The sequence below is a fragment of the Adiantum capillus-veneris genome, chromosome 5 (genome assembly GCF_014529385.1).
Source record: "Adiantum capillus-veneris isolate H3 chromosome 5, ASM1452938v2, whole genome shotgun sequence".
Taxonomy (NCBI): domain Eukaryota; kingdom Viridiplantae; phylum Streptophyta; class Polypodiopsida; order Polypodiales; family Pteridaceae; genus Adiantum; species Adiantum capillus-veneris.
In genome coordinates, this window is record NC_140935.1 from 59,132,219 (window position 1) to 59,154,700 (window position 22,482).

General features: G+C 41.2%; 2 protein-coding genes across 2 annotated transcripts; both read left to right on the forward strand.

Annotated features, from left to right (window-relative positions):
• The first annotated feature begins 585 nt into the window (after positions 1-585).
• LOC147457370 (uncharacterized) lies at positions 586-1,590 on the forward strand. Its single transcript, XM_086512261.1, has 2 exons — positions 586-745; positions 922-1,590. The coding sequence occupies exons 1-2, from the start codon at positions 728-730 to the stop codon at positions 1,399-1,401; spliced, it is 498 nt and encodes a 165-aa protein (XP_086368387.1). The 5' UTR covers positions 586-727; the 3' UTR covers positions 1,402-1,590.
• Positions 1,591-1,743: 153 nt separating this feature from the next.
• LOC147457371 (uncharacterized) lies at positions 1,744-4,448 on the forward strand. Its single transcript, XM_086512262.1, has 3 exons — positions 1,744-2,302; positions 2,377-2,442; positions 3,206-4,448. The coding sequence occupies exons 1-3, from the start codon at positions 2,122-2,124 to the stop codon at positions 3,355-3,357; spliced, it is 399 nt and encodes a 132-aa protein (XP_086368388.1). The 5' UTR covers positions 1,744-2,121; the 3' UTR covers positions 3,358-4,448.
• Positions 4,449-22,482: the final 18,034 nt, after the last annotated feature.

Below are 22,482 nucleotides of genomic sequence, written 5' to 3' on the forward strand. Positions count from 1 at the left end.
TTCATCACAAATTCTAAGTGGTGACATCATGAGAAATTTAATAATTAATAAAAATTTAATGTCTCAAGTACACATTGGGTGGTTGACACAAATAATCAAGGAGGGTGAAAAATCACACTATAAGCAAACCCACTAGCACAAAAGCAAAGGGGTTTGTCTCTCTTTTGTGGTAGCAATAGGGTTCGTCGTGTGTGCGTGCATGCACACACGCATGCATGTGCACCCGTGCACACACACATCTGTCTCTCTCTCTCTCTAGATTATACGAGTCACAAGAAAACTAAAGGAGCTTACACAAACACACACACACTCTCACTCTCTCTCTCTCTCTCTCCTCCCCCCCCCCCCCCCCCCAAAACAACAAAACAAAAAAAGGCTAGACAATCCACTACAAAGTGAAAAAGGTTGTAGCCTTTTCACATGATACCACAATGGCTATACAATTGGCATAGTTGTCTTGTTTCTTCACGCTTTTGATCCAAGCTTTCAAACTATTATGATACCAAAAAGTGGCATCTAGATTTTCCAGAGAAAAGGAAAAAAAGAAAGTATAAGGAATAGAGCTTATATAGTTTCGCCTTGTATATAAGGGCTACCTGCGTCTCCTATTATCTCACAGCTCCTTGTTTTCTATAGCAAGCCCCCCCTTTTCTCTCTCTCTCTCTCTCTCTCTCTCTCACACACACACACACACACACACACACCTCTTCAACCTCCCTTGTTGAAGATGGCCACAGCTGTTGAGGTATTGCTACTAATCAAAATATCCTTCTTGAGCTTATGGTGCATGTCTCCTACTTATCAAGGCCAGTGTTCTAGCGCGCGCGCGCCTGTGTCCTCAAAGTAGTAACTTAGATGTATCCATGTATCTGTGGTTGCAATTCTGCTTTCTTGTGTTGATCTCTAATTGTGTGTGTACAGATTCCTGTATCCGCGATTGCTGCCGAGCCGGCAGAGACGATCACGGAGAAGGAGGTGGAAGCCCCGAAGATTGAAGCTGCAGCTCCAGTAAGTGATAAAAAGGAAGAGGAAGCAGAGGCCGAAGCTCCAGCTACAGTAAGTGATAAAAAGGAAGAGGAAGCAGAGGCCGAAGCTACGACGGAGGAGGCGGCGACGACCGAGAGAACGGTGGAGGTGATCGAGGCAGCGAAGGTGGCGGCAGAATCGAGTGAGGAGGAGTCAAAAACTACAGAAGTGGCCGCCCCTGAAGGAGGAGCAGCTGAAGGCGTAGAAGCTGCTATTGGTGAAGAGGAGAAGGCAGCTGAGGAAGGCGGGGAGGCGCCAACTGAGATAACGACTTCAGCTGAACCGGAAGCCGTTGCCGAGCCGGCAGCTGAGGGCACCGTCGCCGCTGTGGCTGTTGAAAAGGCAGCTCCTGCGGAGGCGCCTGCATCCGACTAAACTAGTATATGAGGAGGACAAGACGATTAGAGAGAAGGAAGAGGAGATTAAGTTTTTAAACTTAAACTTCGTGTGTGTGTGTGTGTGTGTGTCTGTGTGAGAGAGAGAGAGAGAGAGAGAGAGAGGGGGAGAGAGATTCTTGTGCCTACTGTTTATTACCTTATTAATATACTTTTGAAGAATTATATACCTTGTTGCTTCTTCTCTCTTGAAGTGAGTTAAGGCATTATTTTCTTAATTTTCATGCTAAGTGGGTCTATCTTTGCATGTGCACACCAAAAGCTTCCTTTCTTTGTCTTAGAAGGCCTCCGTGACTCTTTCGCTTGTGCAATTCAGCACCTCTATATCTTCTTTGAAAAGACACGGCGAAAAACTCACAAAGGCCTACTCAGAAAAGTAATTTATGATTTAAAAAAGGAAAAAATAATTTATGAATGTTGTTAGCTTCAAAGTGAAAACAATTGTCTTTCTAAATTAAACCACACGAGTCTGACAATATCGGTGTGCCTCCGACGGTGGATCTTCTCTCTCTCTCTCTCTCTCTCTCTCTCTCTCTCTATCGCGAGGTTGCTAGAGGAGATCGGTCGATTCTCTAGAGACTGCCACATGGCAAGGGCATTGCATTGCCACTTGCAACATTGACAGCCTTGCACACAAGCAATTTGAGCGATTGAAAGAGCACTATAAGAGCGAGATAACACCAATTGTTAAGAAAGATTCATGGTCGATGGAACCCTACTCCCTTGTTTGGCCTGCTCGTCTCAACGGTTGCACGTTGGGTTGGGGACCCTTATGGTGGCCTGTCTGGGGGTTCGCCTTCCAGAGCGCACAGGTTTCTGGATTGGTTGCTGGTTCGGAGACCACCAGGAGGAGGCCTACAAGGAGGGGCACTCCATGGAAGGTGTGCTCGGCTGTCCCTTCCCTATCTAGTGGTAGTGAATGGGACGCATATGTTGGCATATTTTTGATGTCCAGGCTTGGTGGTTGCCCGCTTCCCTTATGCACGAAATGTGCTCGCTGGCCCTTTTCGACTTTGTGGAGGTGCGATCTAGAGTTTGCTTGTTGGTGGTTTCCTGGTTGTTGTTGTTCACTTGGGTTTGAGTGCTGCTTTGTTTCGGGGGATTCACTCTATATACAAAATGGGATGCCACCTGCGAGTGAACAACTTTAATAAAACCCCTATATCCGACTCATATTAGGGAACATGACCCCCTTTTCTATGCTTATACAACAATCAATGAAGAAAACTATCATATACCCCTATCTTAATTATAAAACGTAGGTCTCACATTATCTAACTGAGTAAAACTAGTCAAAGAATATGTAGCATAGTGACTAGCAATGTACTAAAGAACCACTTATGTTGATAAATAGATGTACCCTCAATGTGTTTTAGTTTGACTTTCAAACTATGTGCCCTATCAGCCTGCACACTAGCTACTTGTTCAATTTTGAACCATCCAAAGATGGTGTAAATCAATCCTTTACTTGTTCTAAATCAGCCCTTATCTATGACCGGCTTCATACAAAATTTAAATCAACCTGAGTAAGTTCTCCCCCCTCCCTCCCCCCCAAATATGATACCACCCTCCCTTATTTTTAAGCTTGCGAGATAAATTATTGGGGGCCTATCCCTAACTTATACGCTTATGTAACTTGTACAAAAAACCCCCCTTCCCTGCCCTTACACGGTGCGGTAAGTTTTCCGTGGTGAATCCCCCGAGTGCTTTGTTTGCTATGGTTTTGGAAGGTGGATGCTGGTGGCTTTGTTTGTGATCCTGGCTGTTGTTTGTGGCTCATTCAGGTCATCCCTACATGGTGGACATGGTGGGATGCAATGACATACCTCTCGTCTTGGTGCCATCTCCTCTGCAAGTTTGTCAAGCTTCTCTTCGACATTATGTATGTTATTTGCGGGTGGTTCCCTCTCAACTAGACTATATGATTTTAGTATGATGTATGTGGATGGTTCGCTGTAAAGCTGAACCTTATGATCCTAGTGTGGTGTATACGGGTGGCTCCTTGTAAAACTAAACCTTATGATCCTAGTGTGGTGTATGCAGATGGCTCTGTGTAAAGCCAAACATTGTGCTTCTATGGCTTGTGTTGAGCACGGTTTTTCATGTATCTCTTTGGTTTTTAATTTATATTCACCCAAATATTGTGGGTTTTGTAAAAAAAAAGAAAAGCAAGGTGAAAATTCACAATGGCCTCCCTAAGGCTATCGAGAATAATTTCAAAATAAGATGTTTCTTTGTGAGACTTGGAGACACAAAAGTAGAAAGTGACACTAGTATTGTAAAACTTGTGGTATCACGATAAAATATTATGTTTTTTGAAAAAAAAGTGTAACAAGGAATTTGATATATTCCAAACACATAAAAAATCATGTTTGACACAATATTCAATGGCCCCTTTTAAAAAAAAGAGGTACACAAATGTCAACACCCTCTCACAAGGGTTTGAAAAAATAATTAATTTTTTTAAAATTATCATTAGCTTACCATGTGTCACTAATCCGAAAGCTTCATCCGATGGTCCACAGATGCACCCGAAATCCAACCCTTTACTAAGGATTGCTTATGTAGTCCAAAAACAAAGATGCATGGTCCCAATGATTCCTTTCTTTTTGCCTACTTTTGTAAGTATTTCATAGTGTGAACCCATGTGATAAGTAGGGCTCGTTACTATCTTGGGAGGGTGTGGTATCCAAAGCTAGGCCGTTTTGGTGTGCACTCAAATGATCAGATTCTGCTACCTGAACCAAATATAGAAGTTCAAGAATCTTCGGGTTTTTGAGGACAAAGTGGATGTTGCCCTCTTTGATGATATTGTGCGACTGAGCATTGAGCTCGTACAGATGTAGGAGCAACTTGCAAGAAGAGTAGTTGACAAAGATGAAGGATAGGTTCAAGCTTTGAATTGCTTAGAACACTCAAGAGGATATGAGTAACATCTCTGATAGATATCCTCGTTATTTGTGTGCAAGTCGCTTATGCAACCCTAGCCCCCTCAAAGCACATGTAGTGCTTGAGGGCAATTGTAATCTTAACGAGTTAATATAAATTCTCTCAACTCATTATTGTGAGTATGGAAAAAAAAAGAAAGAAGTAGGACTCATTACTCAACTTTATTTCCTTTGTGTCTACATCCATGTACTACAGGGGTTCTCTCTCTCTCTCTCTCTCTCTCTCTCTCTCTCTCTCTCTCTCTCACACACACACACACACACACACACACACACACTATAACATTTAATGCACTAGTAACTTGTGTGTAGCGGAAATTGATAACATAGTGGCATTTCATTAACAACAAGTTCCTAATGAGCAGAGGGAGAGTACTTAATTTGAGAAATCAACATAGCAATTTACACCTAGCTAGTTTAGCATAGACAATACTTGAAAAGAGAGAGGAATAGAACAATTGACAACAATTGAGGGCTCGATTTACATGGAGTTGTTAAGTATGGAGCTTGATTTACCCTTGTAATTTTCGATGGTAAAAGCGCACATTTGTAAGGCCCCCACTATGAGGAGAAGCCATCGTGAGTGAAGGAAAATCACTCGTCGGAAACAAAAATTTTCACGGCCAAAAATCAGGGGCAATCTTTTTTTCCCTCGCCGGAATATTATGGTCGGACGGTGGCCGGAAAGTGGTCGGAAAACAACTGGTCGGTTGGCCGGTGGCCGGTAGTCAATGGCCGGTGGCCGGTGGCCGGTGGTCGAAAGTCAATGGCCGGTGGCTGAATTCAAAAGCGGACTTGTCTTCTCAAGGGCGGTCCAATTTGGACTTATCTACACAAGGGCGGCTACACATGGCTGCCTCTCATGAGAGAGGGCAGCCCTTTTGGCCTATAAAAGGAGGCCATTTCTACACACATTTCATAGTGTGATGTTGATGCAACAAGGTGAATGTGAGGTGGTGAGAGTGAAGCAAGGCGGGAGCTCCATTAAGGATATAATACCTTTGTAAACTACTTCTTGTTTTGAAGTACTAAAGCCATTGAGTGGCTACTTTCCCGTGGACGTAACCCACATTGGGTGAACCACGTATATCGTGTGTACTCTCTCTCTCTCTCTCTCTCTACTCTATAATCTCTTGTGTGTGAAATCTATCTCTCTGCATTAAGTAATCTACTCGAATATCTATTTAGCTACGTCATATTTCCTGACAGAAGCCAGTTCCCCCTCCAAAAAGGCTTTGTATTATAGGTTCTCCTATCAAAGGAGACTTTTGTACAATAAAATCTTTGTATTCCTTGACAAAACTCGTTGGTGCAATGAAGATGGAAGCTTCATGCACCAAATTATGCTTGAAAAACACACCTAGTGTCCCTATCCTCAGTCCCAAGACCTCATACACCTTCAAAAATGGTGAGAGCTAGCAGGAATGAGGAACTATTGAGAGGAAGAAGATGTATATTACAAGAAATAAGTATTCTCCTCACACAATTACTCTAATAGCATAGCTTAGCTTAGTGATCAACATGGTAGAGGAGATGAGCATGCCATTCAAGCTTGGCTCTTGGTTGGATTTGCATTAGATAGCCAAGAGTTGTTGGTGTAGGCCTCCACTTCCCAATGCTTGGAGAAGGAGATGGAGTTCTTGCTCAACACATAAGTTGCGTGTGTGTGTGTGAGCAAAGTGAGTTCGACTAAAAATGTCAACTCTCTCTCTACTTGGTCGATCTCTCTTGATTTTTGCTCTTGCTAGCTTCCCATTGTCTCCTGCAAAGCTTAGCCAAGCACAAATTAGAAGCATAATTGATAGCCTTGTGACATGTGTCCCCCTTTCCCCTTTTGTGAGAGCTTTAGGTAATTGAATAGTTTATTTAAACTCTCATTGGACCTTTTAGTCTTCTAGGCCAATAGGAACAAGCAGGCCATTGGGTTGCTGCATGCTCATTGGACCCCTTGGTAGACTATCCAATAGTCTTTTAGGGAGCTTAATTTTTATTGGTTCTTTTATCAAGCATTTTGAAATTGATTAGATTAATTTTACTCTAGCCTAATTCTCAATATTGGTCCACCTCTATGGCCATCCAATAGGATTTGAGGGGAGATTGGGGCAACTAGGCTAGGAGCCTGCCATGTGTCCATTCTTCCCTTTGGGGAGAGCTTGGGAGTGTGTGTGTGTGTGTGTGTGTGTGTGTGTGTGTGTGTGTGTGTGTGTGTGTTTCTCTCTCATCCCCTGCCATTAAGGCTCGCCCCCTCCTTCCTAGGGATGTGGGAAGAATTTTTAGTCTTCCCATAACCATCCAATATTTTCCACCTTTGGCCACTGGACTTATTAGTCCACTTTTGGAACCTTAGCCTATGGAAGTCTTAATGGACCTCGACCTTAGGTCTTTTAAGCCCCATTGAAGCACATTCCTCTTTTGCAGGCTGTCTCTCTTTGGATCCCTATTTCCCCTCCTTTGGATCCCTGCTGAGATCAGTCTAGTAGTCTTACCAATATTCTAGCTTTTACTCCCTTGGTACTTCCCCATAATAAATGATCAGTTTAACATGAGAACATCATTTTTGAGAATTAGATATTAGTTTTTATGACATTACCTCTCTCTTGAAATCATAGTCGTCCTCGACTATGAGGTAGAGAAGATAAGGCCTAGTCATTAGTCTGTTTGCTAGCGGGTAGAGGATCCCTATTTTACCCTACGACACCGTTCCAGAATGGATGACTAGTCCATTTGGTGCTTGAGAGCCTTAGCTACCCCGCAAGCATGTCTGCACATTAGTCCGTAACATTCTTCCATAGTAGAGTGACAAACTCTACTTGGTATTCGGGAGACTTCTTCTCCACAAACATGATCCTAAGCATCCATACTTGTTAACATTTGTGCACGATAAAGAAAAGAGAGTCTTATAAGACAAAAAATTTGTTCATTCATACGTATTTACATTTTCGTACTCTAGGGAATCATTGTGAACATTGACAAGGTTTAGGTTATCCTTTAATTGTATGCCTTGCATCCATCTAGCATCTTCAAAAGGATAATTTTTAAACTTGATAAGATATCGTTGGATAGTCTTACCACCTCTCAATACCTTGCCTTCTTGTCGGAGATGGACTCGGGCTGCAACACCTCTTCTTGGTCCTTGATCTCCAGTGGGTCTTCAATGGTTGCTTCTTGAGGTGGCTCTCCTTTGTAAGGTTTTAGTAGGCTCACATAGAAAGCATTGTGTATGAACCATGGTTGGGCAACTTGAGTTGATAGGTCATCTCATTGATTGGCCTAAGAATCTGAAAGGGACCATTGTACCTTTTTGCTAACTTAGCTTGCTAACTTAGCATAGTACTTTTGATGTCCCGTAGGATTCTTGCCCGTAGTGTGCCTTAATCTAGCCTTGGAAAACTTAAGCAAGACCCAATAATTATGTTTAAAGGGTAGAGCTCTTATGTGCTTTTCAACATTAGCCTTTTGCCTTTGCTGAGAGATGGATATAACACCCGAGGTGGTCACTTATCAAAAGCTTCCTATATCACGTGCGTTCAAGAGGTTATTAATAATACCTCAATATACATACTATATTTACACTACGTACCTATTTAAAAACCCCCCACCCCCCTCTGTATGTATACATTTTGATACATTTTGATCTTTTAATAATCCTCTCCGGTTAACTCACGTGATAGCATACACATTCTAAAAAGTGACCGCCCCGGGATATAACATCCTTAAAGGCTTTTGGAAAGATTCTTGCAGGTCTCGGCTATATTCATCTGCAACAGCGAAGATCTTCCCATGTAACTTGAGTAGCAAGGGACTTTTTGATCTTCCCTCTATCACCTCAAAAGGTGCTTTTCCCATGGAGGTATGTATAGTGTTATTGTAAGCATACTCCACTAAAGGTAAGTACTTCTCCCATTGGGACTTTTGATCTACTTCTGTGACGTAAGCTTTTAGTAAATCAAGAATTGTTAGGTTAGCTATTTCACTTTGGCCATCCATTTGCGGGTGATAGGCCAAAGAGAAGTTTAGCCTTGTACCTAAATTCTCAAAGAGACCCTTCCAAAAATTACTGGTCATTCTAGGATATCTATCCGACACTATGGACATTGGCAAGGCGTGGTACTTGAAGATTTGTGATATAAAGAGGATTGCCATTTGATGGGCCTTAATAGTCTTTTTGACAGGTATGAAATGTGCTTGTTTGCTAAACCTGTCTACTATCATCCATATTCCTATATTCCTATATTCCCATGGATAGACTTGGGCAATCCAAAGATAAAATCCATGGATATGCTCTCCATTGGTGAATTAGGAATTGGCAAAGGTTGAAGCAATCCAGGTTGCTTTCCTCTCTCAAACTTCGTCTTTTGGCATACCACACATTTTGAAACATTTCTTGTATGTTTGCTTTCATGGTAGGCCAATAGAAGTTTGTTTCTATCCCTTTTAGGGTAGATTGAATCCTTCTATGCCCCGCATAAGGAGGAGCATGAGATTCATACATTACTTTCTCACGTAGTGATTTAGTAAGGCATAGTCTATTTCCATGGAGAAGATAACCATCTTGTAGGGTAAATGGTTCTTCCTTCTTCCCTAGTGCAAGGGCTGAAATCACATCTCTATAATTAGGATCAATAGCGTACTCATCTATCATAGAAGGTAGATCACTGTGAGTTGCTATGGATACCGCATTCACTCTCGGTCATCTTGAGACTGCATCGGCCACTTGATTATGCTTGCCAACAATGTGAGCAATATGAAAATGAAATTGTGAAAGGAAATTTTCCCACCTCATTTGTTTGTTGGAGAGCTCGGTGTACGTCATGAAGTACTTAAGGCTTTGGTGATCCGTTCGCAGAATGAAAGGAGTCCCCAATAAATAGTGCTTCCATGAGTCTAGAGCATGTAGAATTGCTAAGAGTCCCTTCTCATATATCCCTAGAGCTTTCTCAATAGGGTCAAGCCTTCAACTTTCCTAGGCTATGGTGTGACCTTCTTGTAGCAAAACAGCTCCAAGGCAATCACCATAGGCATCGCATTGGACCTGAAATGGCTTTGAGAGATCCGATAGTGTAAGCACACGATGAGAGATAAGCTTCTCTTTAAGCTTTTCAAAAGCATTGTTCTCCTTGGTGGAGCATTTATACCTAACGTGATTTGTGAGAACTTTTCTATGAAGTGTCTATAGTATGCACACACACACCTATAAAGCTTCTTAGTTCATGCAGATTCCTTGGATTAGGCCATTCTTTTATTACCTCTAACTTTGATGAATCCATTTGGATGCCATCTTGAGAGATAATGTGACCTAAGTACTGAATCTCTTGTAAGAAAAATTCACTTTTCTTTCGATTAATATAAATTTTATTCTCTCATAATACTTGAAATATTACCTAGAGGCATTGCTTGTGTTTCTCTCATGAATTAGAGTAGATGATTATATCATCAAAGAACACTCTTTGGTGAGGCCTAAATAGCTTCTTCAAGAGGGGATTAAATGTGGTTGGTGCATTGGTAAAGCCAAAGGCATGACAATGTACTCGTAATAAAGACCAAACGTAGTGCAAAATGCGATCTTTGCAATGTCTTGATCAACTATCCTTTTGATGGGTAGCCACTTTTTAGGTCAATTCTACTAAAGCAAGTTGACCCATGTAGCTTATCAAATAGGTCTTCTACTCGTGGAATGGGAAACCTATTCTTGATAGTGATCCTATTTAGTGCTCTATAGTCGATACACATAAGATATGTGCCATCTTTCTTTTGCACTAATAACGATGGTGAAAAAAATGGAGATGAGCTAGGCCTAACCATGCCTTTCTCAACCAACTCATGCACTTGCCATATAATCTCCTCTTCTTGAGCTTGGGAAACTCGATAAGGAGGTTTATTAGGTGGTGAGCTTCCTGGAAGAAGTTCAATTGTATGGTCATCATCCCCTCGTTTGGGAGGTATCTCACAAGGGATGTCGTCAATAAAAACATCTTGGAATCCCTTGAGGAACTTGGATAACTCTAATTCCTTTTGGTTGGTTATATCTTCTTTTGCTAAAACATTAGATTCATTTTGAGAATCTTTAACAAAAATCATGTACACAAAAATAGAGCTCTTTATTGACTTATGGAAAGCTTGCTTATGTACAATGGGTATGGTACTACCCAACTCATAAGCATCTATGTACATATATTTTTCCTTGAACCTAAAGTAGATTTGTATTTTAAGGAATTTAACATTGGCAGCCATGCAATCAAACCATGGTGCCCCTAGGATTATATCCTCATGCTTGAGAGGAGAGATGAAGAAATCCTCCTTGTCCACATAGCTTTGGACATGGAGCCTCAATTTCCCAATTAACGGAGTGATTGAGGCTTCTTGCCCCTTGAAAGCACCATTGGCAGGTAGGACATCTCGCATCTCATAGGCTTGGATGCCTAGCTTGGTCACCAACTCCGTGGATATGAAATTGTGAGTAGAACCAGGGTCAAAGAGAATGAAAGCATCATGTTCTCTTACCTTTCCCCAAGCACGACATAGAGGAGATCCTTTGTGATGAGCATCTTCTTCTTGAATTTCGACCAAGGTAGCTCTAGGAGGCTCATTACATGTATTCTTGTGGGGGCAAGCACGATAGGCATGCCCTTGCTCCCGCACTTGAAACAATGGTTATCTTTTCAATAATGCTCTAGCTCTTCAGGAGAGAGTTTACTTTTTCCTTTATAAACTCCATTCTCCTTAGCTTTGTTGTTGTTAGCGTTGCCTTTGGGAGACTTTTGGATGTTGTCCTTCCCCTTAGGCTCATTATGGTCCTTGTTTTCCATGGGCTTAAGATTTTCTTAGCCCCTTGTTGGCAGTTGATTCTTGAAGCTACCATGGTATGGTGTATGATCGCAGATATGGTGTGTGGCCTTTGGGAGTTAACATACTCCGCCATATCCTCAGGTAAACCCACACAAAATTGTTTTGTTTTGCTCTCCAAAATCCATCTTTTTGTAGACAGTGGCTTTGAGATGTAAATCCCAAAACTTGTCTACATATTTGTGGATAGATTTGTAGGGAGAGAGTTTCAAGCTTCGCCATTCGGTGAGTACTTTGTCTTTGGCATCGGTAGCCAAAACCTGCTTCATGATGGAAGGTCTTAAAGCTTTCCATGTTCGTGGAGCTTCACCATTTGCTCGTAGGCTAGACCAACATTGCCTGACGGACTTTTGAAAATTCATAGCTACATGACATAACTTAGAGGACTCCATGAAACCCTCATCTCCAAACACCACATTGAATTTTTGGATAAAAGACAAGAATTTGTCCGTAGCACCAAAGGTGCCATTCTAGGTAAGGAAAGAGATGTTTTTTCATTCCTCTTTGAACTTTTGTGCTTGGACAACCTTTTCCAGGTGGCATAGTATTGGGCCTATGGCCTCTTCTTTTGGGTGGTTCAAGAGTTGCACCATCACTTTCTTTAGAGGAGGAAGAGTATGAGGAGGATGGAGAAGAGGGTGACCTCTTTCTCAGCTTTTTCTTCCGTTGTTCCTCCTTGTGTGCACCATCACTTTCTTCAGAAGAGGAAGTGTTTGAAGAACATGGAGAAGAGGGTGACCTCTTTCTCGCCTTTTTATTCTCTTTTTTTTCTCTCTTCCCTTCTTTGAATTAGAGTGAAGAGGAGTATGCAATGGTCTCTCCGGTTAGGGGATTTTGGAGAGTGTTTTGCCCGCTGTCTTCGTGGAGCCATCTCCGCTGAGGTGGTAGGAGACTCACTTCTTTCTCGTTCTTTTGGTGGGGGCTCTGCTGTTGAAACTTGGGTTCTCCTTTGGGAGGGAGATGCCTCATCAAGTAGTAAGTTTTTGAGCTCTTGTACGGATCCTCCTCTTTTTCCCTTATCAGAGAGCTTACTCTTTTGGAAGTCTCACCAGGAGGTTTCCTAGGTACTCTCTCTTCTTGGTGGGGAGTTTGGAGAATACCATTGCCTAGTGCTTGTTGAAGCCTAGAAACAAGATAGTTTACAAGCATAGGGGCATCATTAGTTGCTCTTTCATTAGCAAAATCAAAGCTATCAACATTCATTTCAATCTCTTTTCCTTTGTCAGTCATACTAGCAAATTTTAGGTGTAAATTTTTACTTGTACTTTTGCACTCCAGCCCTAGTTGCTACTCCTCTTTACCTTCAAAGATAAGCACTCAAGCATCTATACCCAGGGCTCAAATATTATTAATTGCAAGGAATAGAAGAGAGGGTTTAACAGAGCCAAGACAGCACCGGTTCCTGTCAAGCTTCTAATAGCTCAATAATGGTTAATCCATAGGCAAGCCCCATAGGACTCCATTATTAAGACCATAGCTCTCGACGGTATCCCTGTTAATTGCATAAAGCAGGGGTGCTTCAAGGATGAAAACTCGACGAAAAATCCCTATTCTACTTACTCTTTTGCAATTAATAACACCAACCATTTGTAGCAAGCTTGAGGACCTCTCTTCTTGAGCAAGAAAAGAGAAACCAATAGCTTTGATACCAATGTAACATTTAATGCACTAGTAACTTGTGTGTAGAGGAAATTGATAACATAGTGAGCATTTCATTAAGAACAAGTTCCTATTGAGCATAGAGAGAGTACTTGATTTGAGAAAGCAATATAGCAATTTACACCCAGCTAGTTTAGCATAGACAATACTTGAAAAGAGAGAGAAATAGAACAATTGACAATAGTTGAGGACCGGATTTACATGGAGCCAGTCCTCCCTCCAAAAACGCTTTGTATTATAGCTTCTCCCATCAAAGGAGACTTTTGCACAATACAATCTTTGTGTTCCTTGACAAAAATCGTTGGTGCAATGAAGATGGAAGCTTCATGCACCAAATTATGCTTGAAAAACACACTTAGTGTCCCTAGCCTCAGTCCCAAGACGTCACACACCTTCAAAAATGATGAGAGCTAGCAGGAAATAAGGAAATATTGAGAGGAAGAAGATGTTACGAGAAAGAAGTATTCTCCTCACATAATTACTCTAATAGCATAGCTTAGCTTAGTAATTAGCATGGTAGAGGAGATGAGCATGCCATTCAAGCTTGGCTCTTGGTTGGATTTGCATTACATTGCCAAGAGTTGTTGGTGTAGGCCTCCACTTCTCAATGCTTGGAGAAGGAGATGGAGTTCTTTCTCAACACATAATTTTTGTGTGTGTGTGTGTGTGTGTGTGTGTGTGTGTGTAACAAAGTGAGTTAGACTAAAAATGCCAACTCTCTCTCTACTTGGTCAACCCCTCTTGCTTTTTGCTCTTGTTGGCTTCCCATTGGCTCTTGGAAAGCTTAGCCAATCACAAATTAGAAGCATAATTGATAGTCTTGTGACATGTATCCCCATTTCCCCTTTTGTGAGAGCTTCAGGTAATAAAATAATTTATTTAAAATCTCATTGGACCTTTTAGTCTTATGGGCCAATAGGAATCAAGCAAGCCATTGTGTTGCTGGATGCTCATTGACCCCTTGGTAGACTATCCAATAGTCTTCTAGGGAGATTAATTTCTATTGGTTCTTTATCAAGAATTTTGAAATTGATTAGACTAATTTTATTCTAGCCTAATTCTCATTGGTACACCTCTATGGCCATCCAATAGGATTTGAGGGGAGATTGGGGGGAACTGGGCTAGGAGCCTGCCATGTGTCCACTCTTCCCTTTGGGGAGAGCTTGGGAGTGTGTGTGTGTGTGTGTGTGTGTGTGTGTGTGTGTGTGTGTGTGTGTGTGTGTGTGTGTGTGTTTCTCTCTCATTCCCTACCATTAGGGCTTGCCCCCTCCTTCCTAGGAAGACTTTTTAGTCTTCCCATAACCATCCAATATTTTCCACCTTTGGCCATTGGACTTATTAGTTAACTTTTGGAACCTTAGCCTATAGAAGTCTTAATGGAGTTGAACCTTAGTTCTTTTAAGGCCCATTGAACCACATTGCTCTTTTGCACATTGTCTCTCTTTGGATCCCTATTTTCCCTCCTTTGGATCCCTGTTGAGACCAGTCTGGCAGCATTACCAACATTCTAGCTTTTACTCCCCTGGTACTTCCCCATATTAAATGATCAATTTAACATGAGAAAATCATTTGGGAGAATTAAATATTAGTTTTTATCTCTCTCTCTCTCTCTCACACACACACACACACACATTGAATTTTTCATGTAGGATATCTATCTTTTTTTTTTTTTTTTGCCAAACTCACAATCGTGAGTCGATGTATTAAATTCACCATAAATGTACAAAGCAACCTCAAGATCATGTTGAGCCTTGAGGGAACATGTGATACACACAATAACTACATGCCCTCACACAGAGGTGCATCACCCATGTTAGCAATTTGCCGCCAAAATGACGCTAGCTACCCTATTTCCCTCGTCTTTATGAAGCTAATTGTAGATATGACATTTTGGAAAAAGGAACGATTCTTGGCCTTCTAGACTCTCTTGAAGAAAGAGAATCTCACACTTTGTGTACATATTAGAATCTCTTGGTTTTTCATCACCTTCCCTCCTAAAAACAAGTCGTTCTTAAAGAACCCTATCTTCCAGGTCTTTTAAATCCAGTTGCAAATCTTCCCTTCTAGGCCACAGATCACAAGGCACCCCTTGAATAAGTGTGAGAGGTCCTCACTTTCCATTTTGTACCCCAAGCATCTATCTAACCCAATACCTATGGTAAGAATTTTTACGCTTGTAAAAAAATCTCCCCATAGTACCTTCCTCAAAAAGATCTTCATTGAGAGCAGCCATTGTGGAATCGAAAGGTTATTTTCTATCATCACCTTCTAGATTCCGACCATTGCTTTCTCCACTGCTTGTTAAGGGGGGATAACCAATCAGTCTTGATCATCAGAGTGTGATAAACATCCTTGGTTTGTGGTTTAAAAAAGTGTCTGCTCTTGGGCCACCGCCAGGCTTTCCACTGGAACTTAGACTCACAAATAGGCATAGGGTAGCTGCCAAGCCCTTCTATAGCTCTATTTACTGGCAGTCTTTTGGTACCATAAAGGTGGAATTGGGTAGCCAATTGGTCTATTCCCTTCTAGCTCTTGTTGTTACTATCCCAAAAATGGGCTAGTCATCTAAGTCCTTTGTTATTGACTTTTCTGGAAATTTTTCTCCAAAATGGGTTAAAAAAGATGCCTCCTGCTCGAGAGCCAAGGGTACTAGTGAGTTATGGAATTTTGAATTTACCTTGTTAGCCCTTTCCACCCAACTTAGTCTCCATAGCTCTAGTACACTTTCATATCAACTCGTCTGTTGTGCCACCTAGTCTTAGGCTGGCCCACCAAGGGGCTAGCAGTTTATTATGCACTTTAAGATCTTTACATTGGACACTTTTAGAGAAGAGTTTTGCCTTGTCAATCATGTCTTTTGCCATAATAGCCCATGTCTGGTCTTGATTTGTGATTGAGGCCACAAATTTAGCACATTGGGCCTTTGCATGGATAGCCAGGTTGAGGATCCTGACACCACCTTGCCCCATTGGTCTCGCAACGGATTCCCATCTGGCCCATTGCCAAGGCATTGAGTATTTTGTTGTTTTCCCATAAAAATATTTTCACCGATTTTAAAAATTCTTTCTAGTTGCATTTGGCTAACTTAAGGAGCGGACTATTGAAGGCTATGTACAAAAGCATAAATGAATGAATCACTTTCACCTTGTTTTTGAAGGGAAGCATCACATACTCCTATCTTCACATCTTTCTCCTTATCTTATAAAAAACCCGTTGAATCTTTGCTTTTGCATGATGTCGATCCCTAGTGGGGGTCTCAAGTGTCAAGGTACCGTTCCTTTTGAAACCATCTCTCCATCCACATACCTGGATCAAATTTATCATTTTTTGAGAGTGAAATTAGTCTTGAATTTTCAATATTGCACATTGATCCCGAGGCTATGGAAAATGTTTGCACAATCTCCAAATCCTATTACCATATACATGTGGTAGTGATGTGTGTGAACACACTAGGACCGCTGGGGCATTTTTTCCCTCTTTAGGAGGTTTTTCCCCCCGTGCATTGTATATATGCCCATCACTCTAGGGCTATCTATCTTTGCACTGCACACTAAGTAATACACTCTCTATTGTGTGCCTTGAGCTTCCTTCATCTTCTCCGAGTTGTGTGTCTCTCTGCAACCCTAATTCCAACAATTGGTATCAGAGCAGGTTGCGTCCTCTCGGGCTTAGTCGCCAGCTGCTCCAGCACACGCCTGCTCACTTTATCCGATTTCAATGAGGTTTGGTGAGCGTTCGCAGGTCGACAAATACTTCGGGAAAACTCGAAGAGCTTGGTCTGCTCAAATTTTCGATTCGGACTCATTTCGCCTCCGTTTCCACTATAGGCAGTACTGCACAGGCTATTTTTTCATTTTGTGCAAAATTTCTGTCAGTGCCATTTTCTGCATAACAGATGCCTTATAGTCTTCCACGGTTTGTGCTATATAGCATGTGTTGTTCCCGCTCCATTTCTCCTATTTTCGGGCAGTTTTCACATCATGTGCAACATTTACCATGGCTGACAACAACAACACATATGTGTTCAAGATGTTTACTGCTGAGGACAGGTTGGATGGGGACAATTACCCTATGTGGGCTTATATGATGCAACACGTTCTTGTGTCAAAGGGAATCTGGAATATTGTGCAGGGTATTGATGTACGTAATGGTTCTGAGGATGTAGGCGATGTTGAGGATGTTGTAGGTATTGCTGCAAGGATTGCAGCTGTTAGAGTTGTTTTGCCTACGGCAGAACAAGCTCATTGGGATGTTAAGGATGCGCAGGCTCATGCATTGATTGTGTTGTCTGTGAAGCACACCATTGTTCCTCACATCCGCTCAAAAAAATCTGCAAAACAGGCTTGGGATATTTTGGCTGGTCTTTATGCAAGCCGCAATGAGGCTAAAATTGCTTTGCTGCGTAAAGAGCTGGAGTCAAAGATTATGCATGAGGAAGATGATATGGACACTTTCCTTGCTAGTGTGAAGGATATCAATGAGCAACGTTCTTGATGCCTTACCAGATTCCTACCAGACTTTTGCTAGTACTTGGAGACTGATGACCCAAGGAAATCCAGAAGTTGTCAACTTTGATGCATTATGCACATTGCTGTTGCAAGAGTCACTTTCCAAGAAAAACAGGACTAGACAGCGTGCAGTTGAACAGGCTTTTATTGATTCTCAAAGAAAGGGTGGTAACAGCAATGCAACCACTTCTTATGGTTCTGCTACGAGTGGCAAAACTTCTGTTCCTAATGCTTCTGCTGGCAGTAATTCGTCAGGCAATTCTGGTGACAAGGGCAAAAAGAAGATGCATTGCCATTATTGTAAAGCTAATGATCACTTGATCAAGTCGTGTCCTATTTTGAAGGCCAAAGAGGCTAAGAAGAAAGAGGGTGGTTCCACTGCAAATGCTGGTTCCACTACAAATGCAGCCATTGTTGAATCTTCTGTGAAAGGAAACTGTGATGCTGATGTTGGTGTAGAATGGGCTTTTAGCGCAGAGTGTACTTACAATCCTGTTGTCCATGATGTATGCTTGTGAGTTTGCTGCAGATTCACATGTGTGGTATTTCGACAATGGTGCTACAAAGCACATTACCTCACATCGTGAATTGTTCACCTCTCTCGAGTCTGTCCCTCATGGGAATTCTATCACTTGTGCCAACAATGCCCCTTATCCGGTTCAAGGAGTTGGAAAGATTGTGCTTACTGCTGCTAATGGCAGTTCCTTCACACTTGTTGATGCACTTTATGTACCTGGGATGAAGAAGATTCTCTTATCTGTATCCGCACTTGCTAGACTTGGACTTGTAGTCAAATTTGTGGATGACAGATGTACAGTTCATGATCTCAGTTTTGGTGATGAAATTGTTGCATCTGGGCTTTTGTGCCGTGGCTGTATAAGCTCACTTTGTATAACAAGTGTGGACAAAATTTTACAAATGCTGTTGCAGATTCAAGGGCTATTTAAGATGCAAAACTTTGGCATGCACGTTTTGGTCATCTGAATTTTGCCAGTTTGCTGCGTTTCAGAAATATGATATGGTTGCTTCTTTGCCGCCTCTTGAAGCACCTATCAAACATGTTTGTGAAGGCTGTATTTTGGGTAAGATGCAACGTTCTAAGATTCCAAAGGATGGTTCAGTTCGGGCCACATGCAGGTTGCAACTTGTGCATAATGATGTTTGTAAGCCCATGCAAACTCCGTCCTTGGGAAATTACCTGTACTTCGTGACTTTCATTGATGATTACTCCAGGCATGCATGGGTATTTCCGCTTAAAGCGAAGTCCGAAGTTTTTATGTGCTTCAAACAATTTCTGGCTATGGCTGAAAATGTCTCGAAATGTACTATGGGCACCCTCCATTCCGATCGAGGGGGGGAGTATATGTCTCATGAATTTAATGCATTTCTGGCTAGTCGTGGGATAAAACACCAATGTACAGTGCCTTATACACCTCAGCAAAATGGTGTTGTTGAGAGGAAAAACAGGTCAATGACGAAAATGCACGATGTATGGTCAAAAGTCAAGCTTTGATGCATTCTTTTTGGCTTGAGGCCATCATGTGTGCCACTTATGTACTTAACAGGTGTCCTATGAAAGCCTTGCAGTCTATTACTCCATATGAAGCATGGCATGATAGAAAGCCTTCTATTTGGCATATGCTTTGGTGCCACAAGTGCAGCGCAGAAAATTGGATGATAAGACTGTCAAATGTATTTTTGTTGGTTATAGTGTTGAAAGCAAAGGTTACATGTTATATCATCTGCAAACAAAGCGTATTCTGGTTTCACGGGATGTAGTGTTTGTGGAAGATTCTGTTCAGCCCTTGCTGTTGATAGCCGTTTTTCGGCTTTCCATAATTGCCATAGTAAGCTACCTCACCCTATCAAATCACTCAAACATTTTGGTTATCCCTACCATTTCACTGTACATAGGCGTGTGTGAGTTAGGGGACTTTCCCTATATTTTCTTAAAAACCCTTAATTAGCTAGTCACTGGGCTAATTGAGCCAAAAAAATTTAAAAAATAAAAATTATAAGTATATTATGGCCCATTTGTGTGTAAATATTTCATTGTATATAGGGCCTAAATAAAATGATTTTTCATAATTATTTTGGTATTTATTTAAATATTTATACTTAGGTGTGTGTTATTTATGCTATGTACATTAACTCATCATTACCATATTTTTTCTTATCATTTTGCATACTCTTTATTCCATATAAAAATAATCTCATGCAAGATTCTCTTATTTTTGGTGTAACTCCATCCCAACAAAAATCCAAAAAAAACTAGTTTTATTTATGTGTATATTTTTTCACTATTGTGATTTTTTCCTTCCTACATCTATTCTCTATTACTCTCATAATTAGACCACAAAAAATATTCATCTTTTTATGGTAGACTTATAATGAGAGAGATTTATTTTGACCCCTTTATATTTTTTCCACCTATATTATTTATATTTGACATGTACATATTTTTTAGACCCCTCAATATTTGATTTTCTTAGTTGTACTATTCATTTATATCATGATCTCAACAATATCTTCAATTATAGACCTACCAAATAAGGTCAAGGGTATGTGGAATGCATGCATGCACCATGGGGAGCTCACTCTTGGAGGTATTCAAAAGAATCATCCAAAGAAAGACCTCACAAGGACCTTGTGCAGTGGAAAAAACAGTCGGTTTTGCTGAATTTTTAAAGATCACATGCTCCTCGAATTTGAAAAGGTGATACAGACAAAAGTTGTAGCTCGTGAGATGAACTTTCACCTCAAATTTTTTCATATTTTTTTGAGCTACGAGCTATGAGCTATGATTTTATTGGTGGACCCCAGTTTGCCCATGCTATGCAACAACACTCCCTCTTTCACACACACTCCTTCCCACTCCCAAACCTACAACTCCCATGTCCTAATTCACCCTCTTCACCATTGCCACATCTCTCACACCTCCATAGCGTTGATCCTCCATTTCTACACCCTAATCCTAATCGGGGCTTCTAAAACCTATAAATAGAGCCCTTCTCTCCCTTGTAAATCATCACATGGTCACACTACACCACACCATTGTCAACACATAACACACCACTCTTCAAGCCTAGTTGTGTAGAGTGTGTGCATCGTGAGTGCTCTATTCCATCACTACACATAGGTGCATGGAGAAGCTTGAAGTTAGTTATGCCATCTAGAGGAGTGGAGTGATACTATACTCTTCACCACACTTGTAGCCTACTCTTGTGCATAAATAAGATTTATAGTTTTGGGTGCAATTGTATGCTGCAACTACGATTCTTCTCTCCAAATTGACTTGATAAGTGGCTCATCAGGTGGTTGAAGGTATATTGTCCTTGAAGTTTGTTGTGCCATTTCATGCTTGATGGTTTGAGGGCTTGTTGAATTGTTTGCCTAAAAGGTAAATTGTAAGAGGGTGCTCGGTGAGAGGGCTCTCGTGACCCTAAGACAATTTGTGTATTGGCAACAAGGTCAAGTTTTGTGTTGTCCCTCTATTTCTCATCAAGCTTTGTGTGCATCTAGTCTTTAAGGCTAAGACTGAGTTGCTCAAGTTGATTTGTGCTCTTTACCTCTCTCTGGCGTGGTGAATGTTTGTGTTTAGTGTGTGTGGCTATCTTGCATTCCCCTCTCTTTGTGCGTTTGAGTACAAGGAGATATAACGTGCGTCCTAGTTCGCATCTACAACTAGGTGGTGCCCCTTTTCTTGTTTGGTTTCTGGCTGTGGGTTGTTGTTGTCTCTGATTGTGCTTGCCCCAGCCCCAAATTGAGCAGCACAGGAGCCTCGAAGGGTGTTTAGAGGCCACTCTTCTTGTTGCCCGGCCCGGAACGCCTCAAATTGGTGCCCCCACGGAGGAATGACTTTGTGCTTATTGTTGTTGTATTGCATGAATGCTTGAATTTTAGCATAATCAAGTAGATTATATGAATCATGAAAGCTTGTATGGCCGAGTTTAATTTCAAGGCAAAAAAAGTTGATCTAGAATATGGTTTGGATTAGCATAACATAAGAAAGGAAAAAACACTTTCACATAAGAATCTAGAATTCATGTTGAAAGACCTTTCAAAACTTTGTGTAGTTAGTTGATGTCATGAGAGGAAATGATTGTTTGGAACTAATCTTTGTGTGGTTCTAGCATTGAGAGACTATGACACGCTATACCTTTGATGATATCCCAATCTTCTTCAGAAATCTAGAAGAAGATGTTGATGATTTTCTTGCTGATTTTAGAATGGTTTGTTGTATCCTTGGTAAAAGGGATGACATTGAAAAAGGGAATTTTCTATTGCTATGCCTTAGAGGCAACGCTGAGCAATGGTTTTGGAGTATGTCTTCTCAGATTGAAGATGGGTATACCCAAATTTCCAAATCTTTGAAGACCAGATTCTCTAAATTTCCAACAACGGAGAAAGCCAGGGCTTCATTAGGGAGACTTCAACAACATGGTGAAGACTACTATGCTTATGAGGATATATTTTCTCGTCAATGGGGAGGATATGGGTTTAGTTCTACATTTCCAGATTATGTAAAAATGGAGCAATTTATTTCGGGTTTGTCTCCTTTCCAAAAGACTAAGGTTACTTGTAGTGGACCCTCTACCTTTGAAGAAGCGGTCACTATTGCCCGAAGGAAGTTTCACAAGTACTGCTACATCAAAAATGGTTTCCATCATGCTGGAAGAACCAACCATCATGAAAGTGTTTCTATCAAGGAGTCATCTCCTTTGCCATACTTGTCTCCTTCTACTCCGACAAATGTTGAAGAAGTTACTTACATGCCAACTGATTATTCAAGTGCTAAAGTGTGTGGCCAAGATTCAAATGTGGAATCTCTTTCTTCTACCTTTATCACAAGCATGCAAAAATCGACACAAGATATCTCAAATGGCATTGATGATTCAACAATGGATACATCCAACCTTTTGGCGGAGGATCAATTTCTAGTCCGAGCAGACGAAGCTTTTGTGCAACATGACTCTATGGAGAATGAAGACCTTGAAGGTAACCTTGATCTTATGGAATGTTCTGAGAGTGTATCTTGTCTAAAAGAAGAGAGTGAAGAAGAAGATGAAATCATAGGTCGGGAGATCATGGAACACATTGATC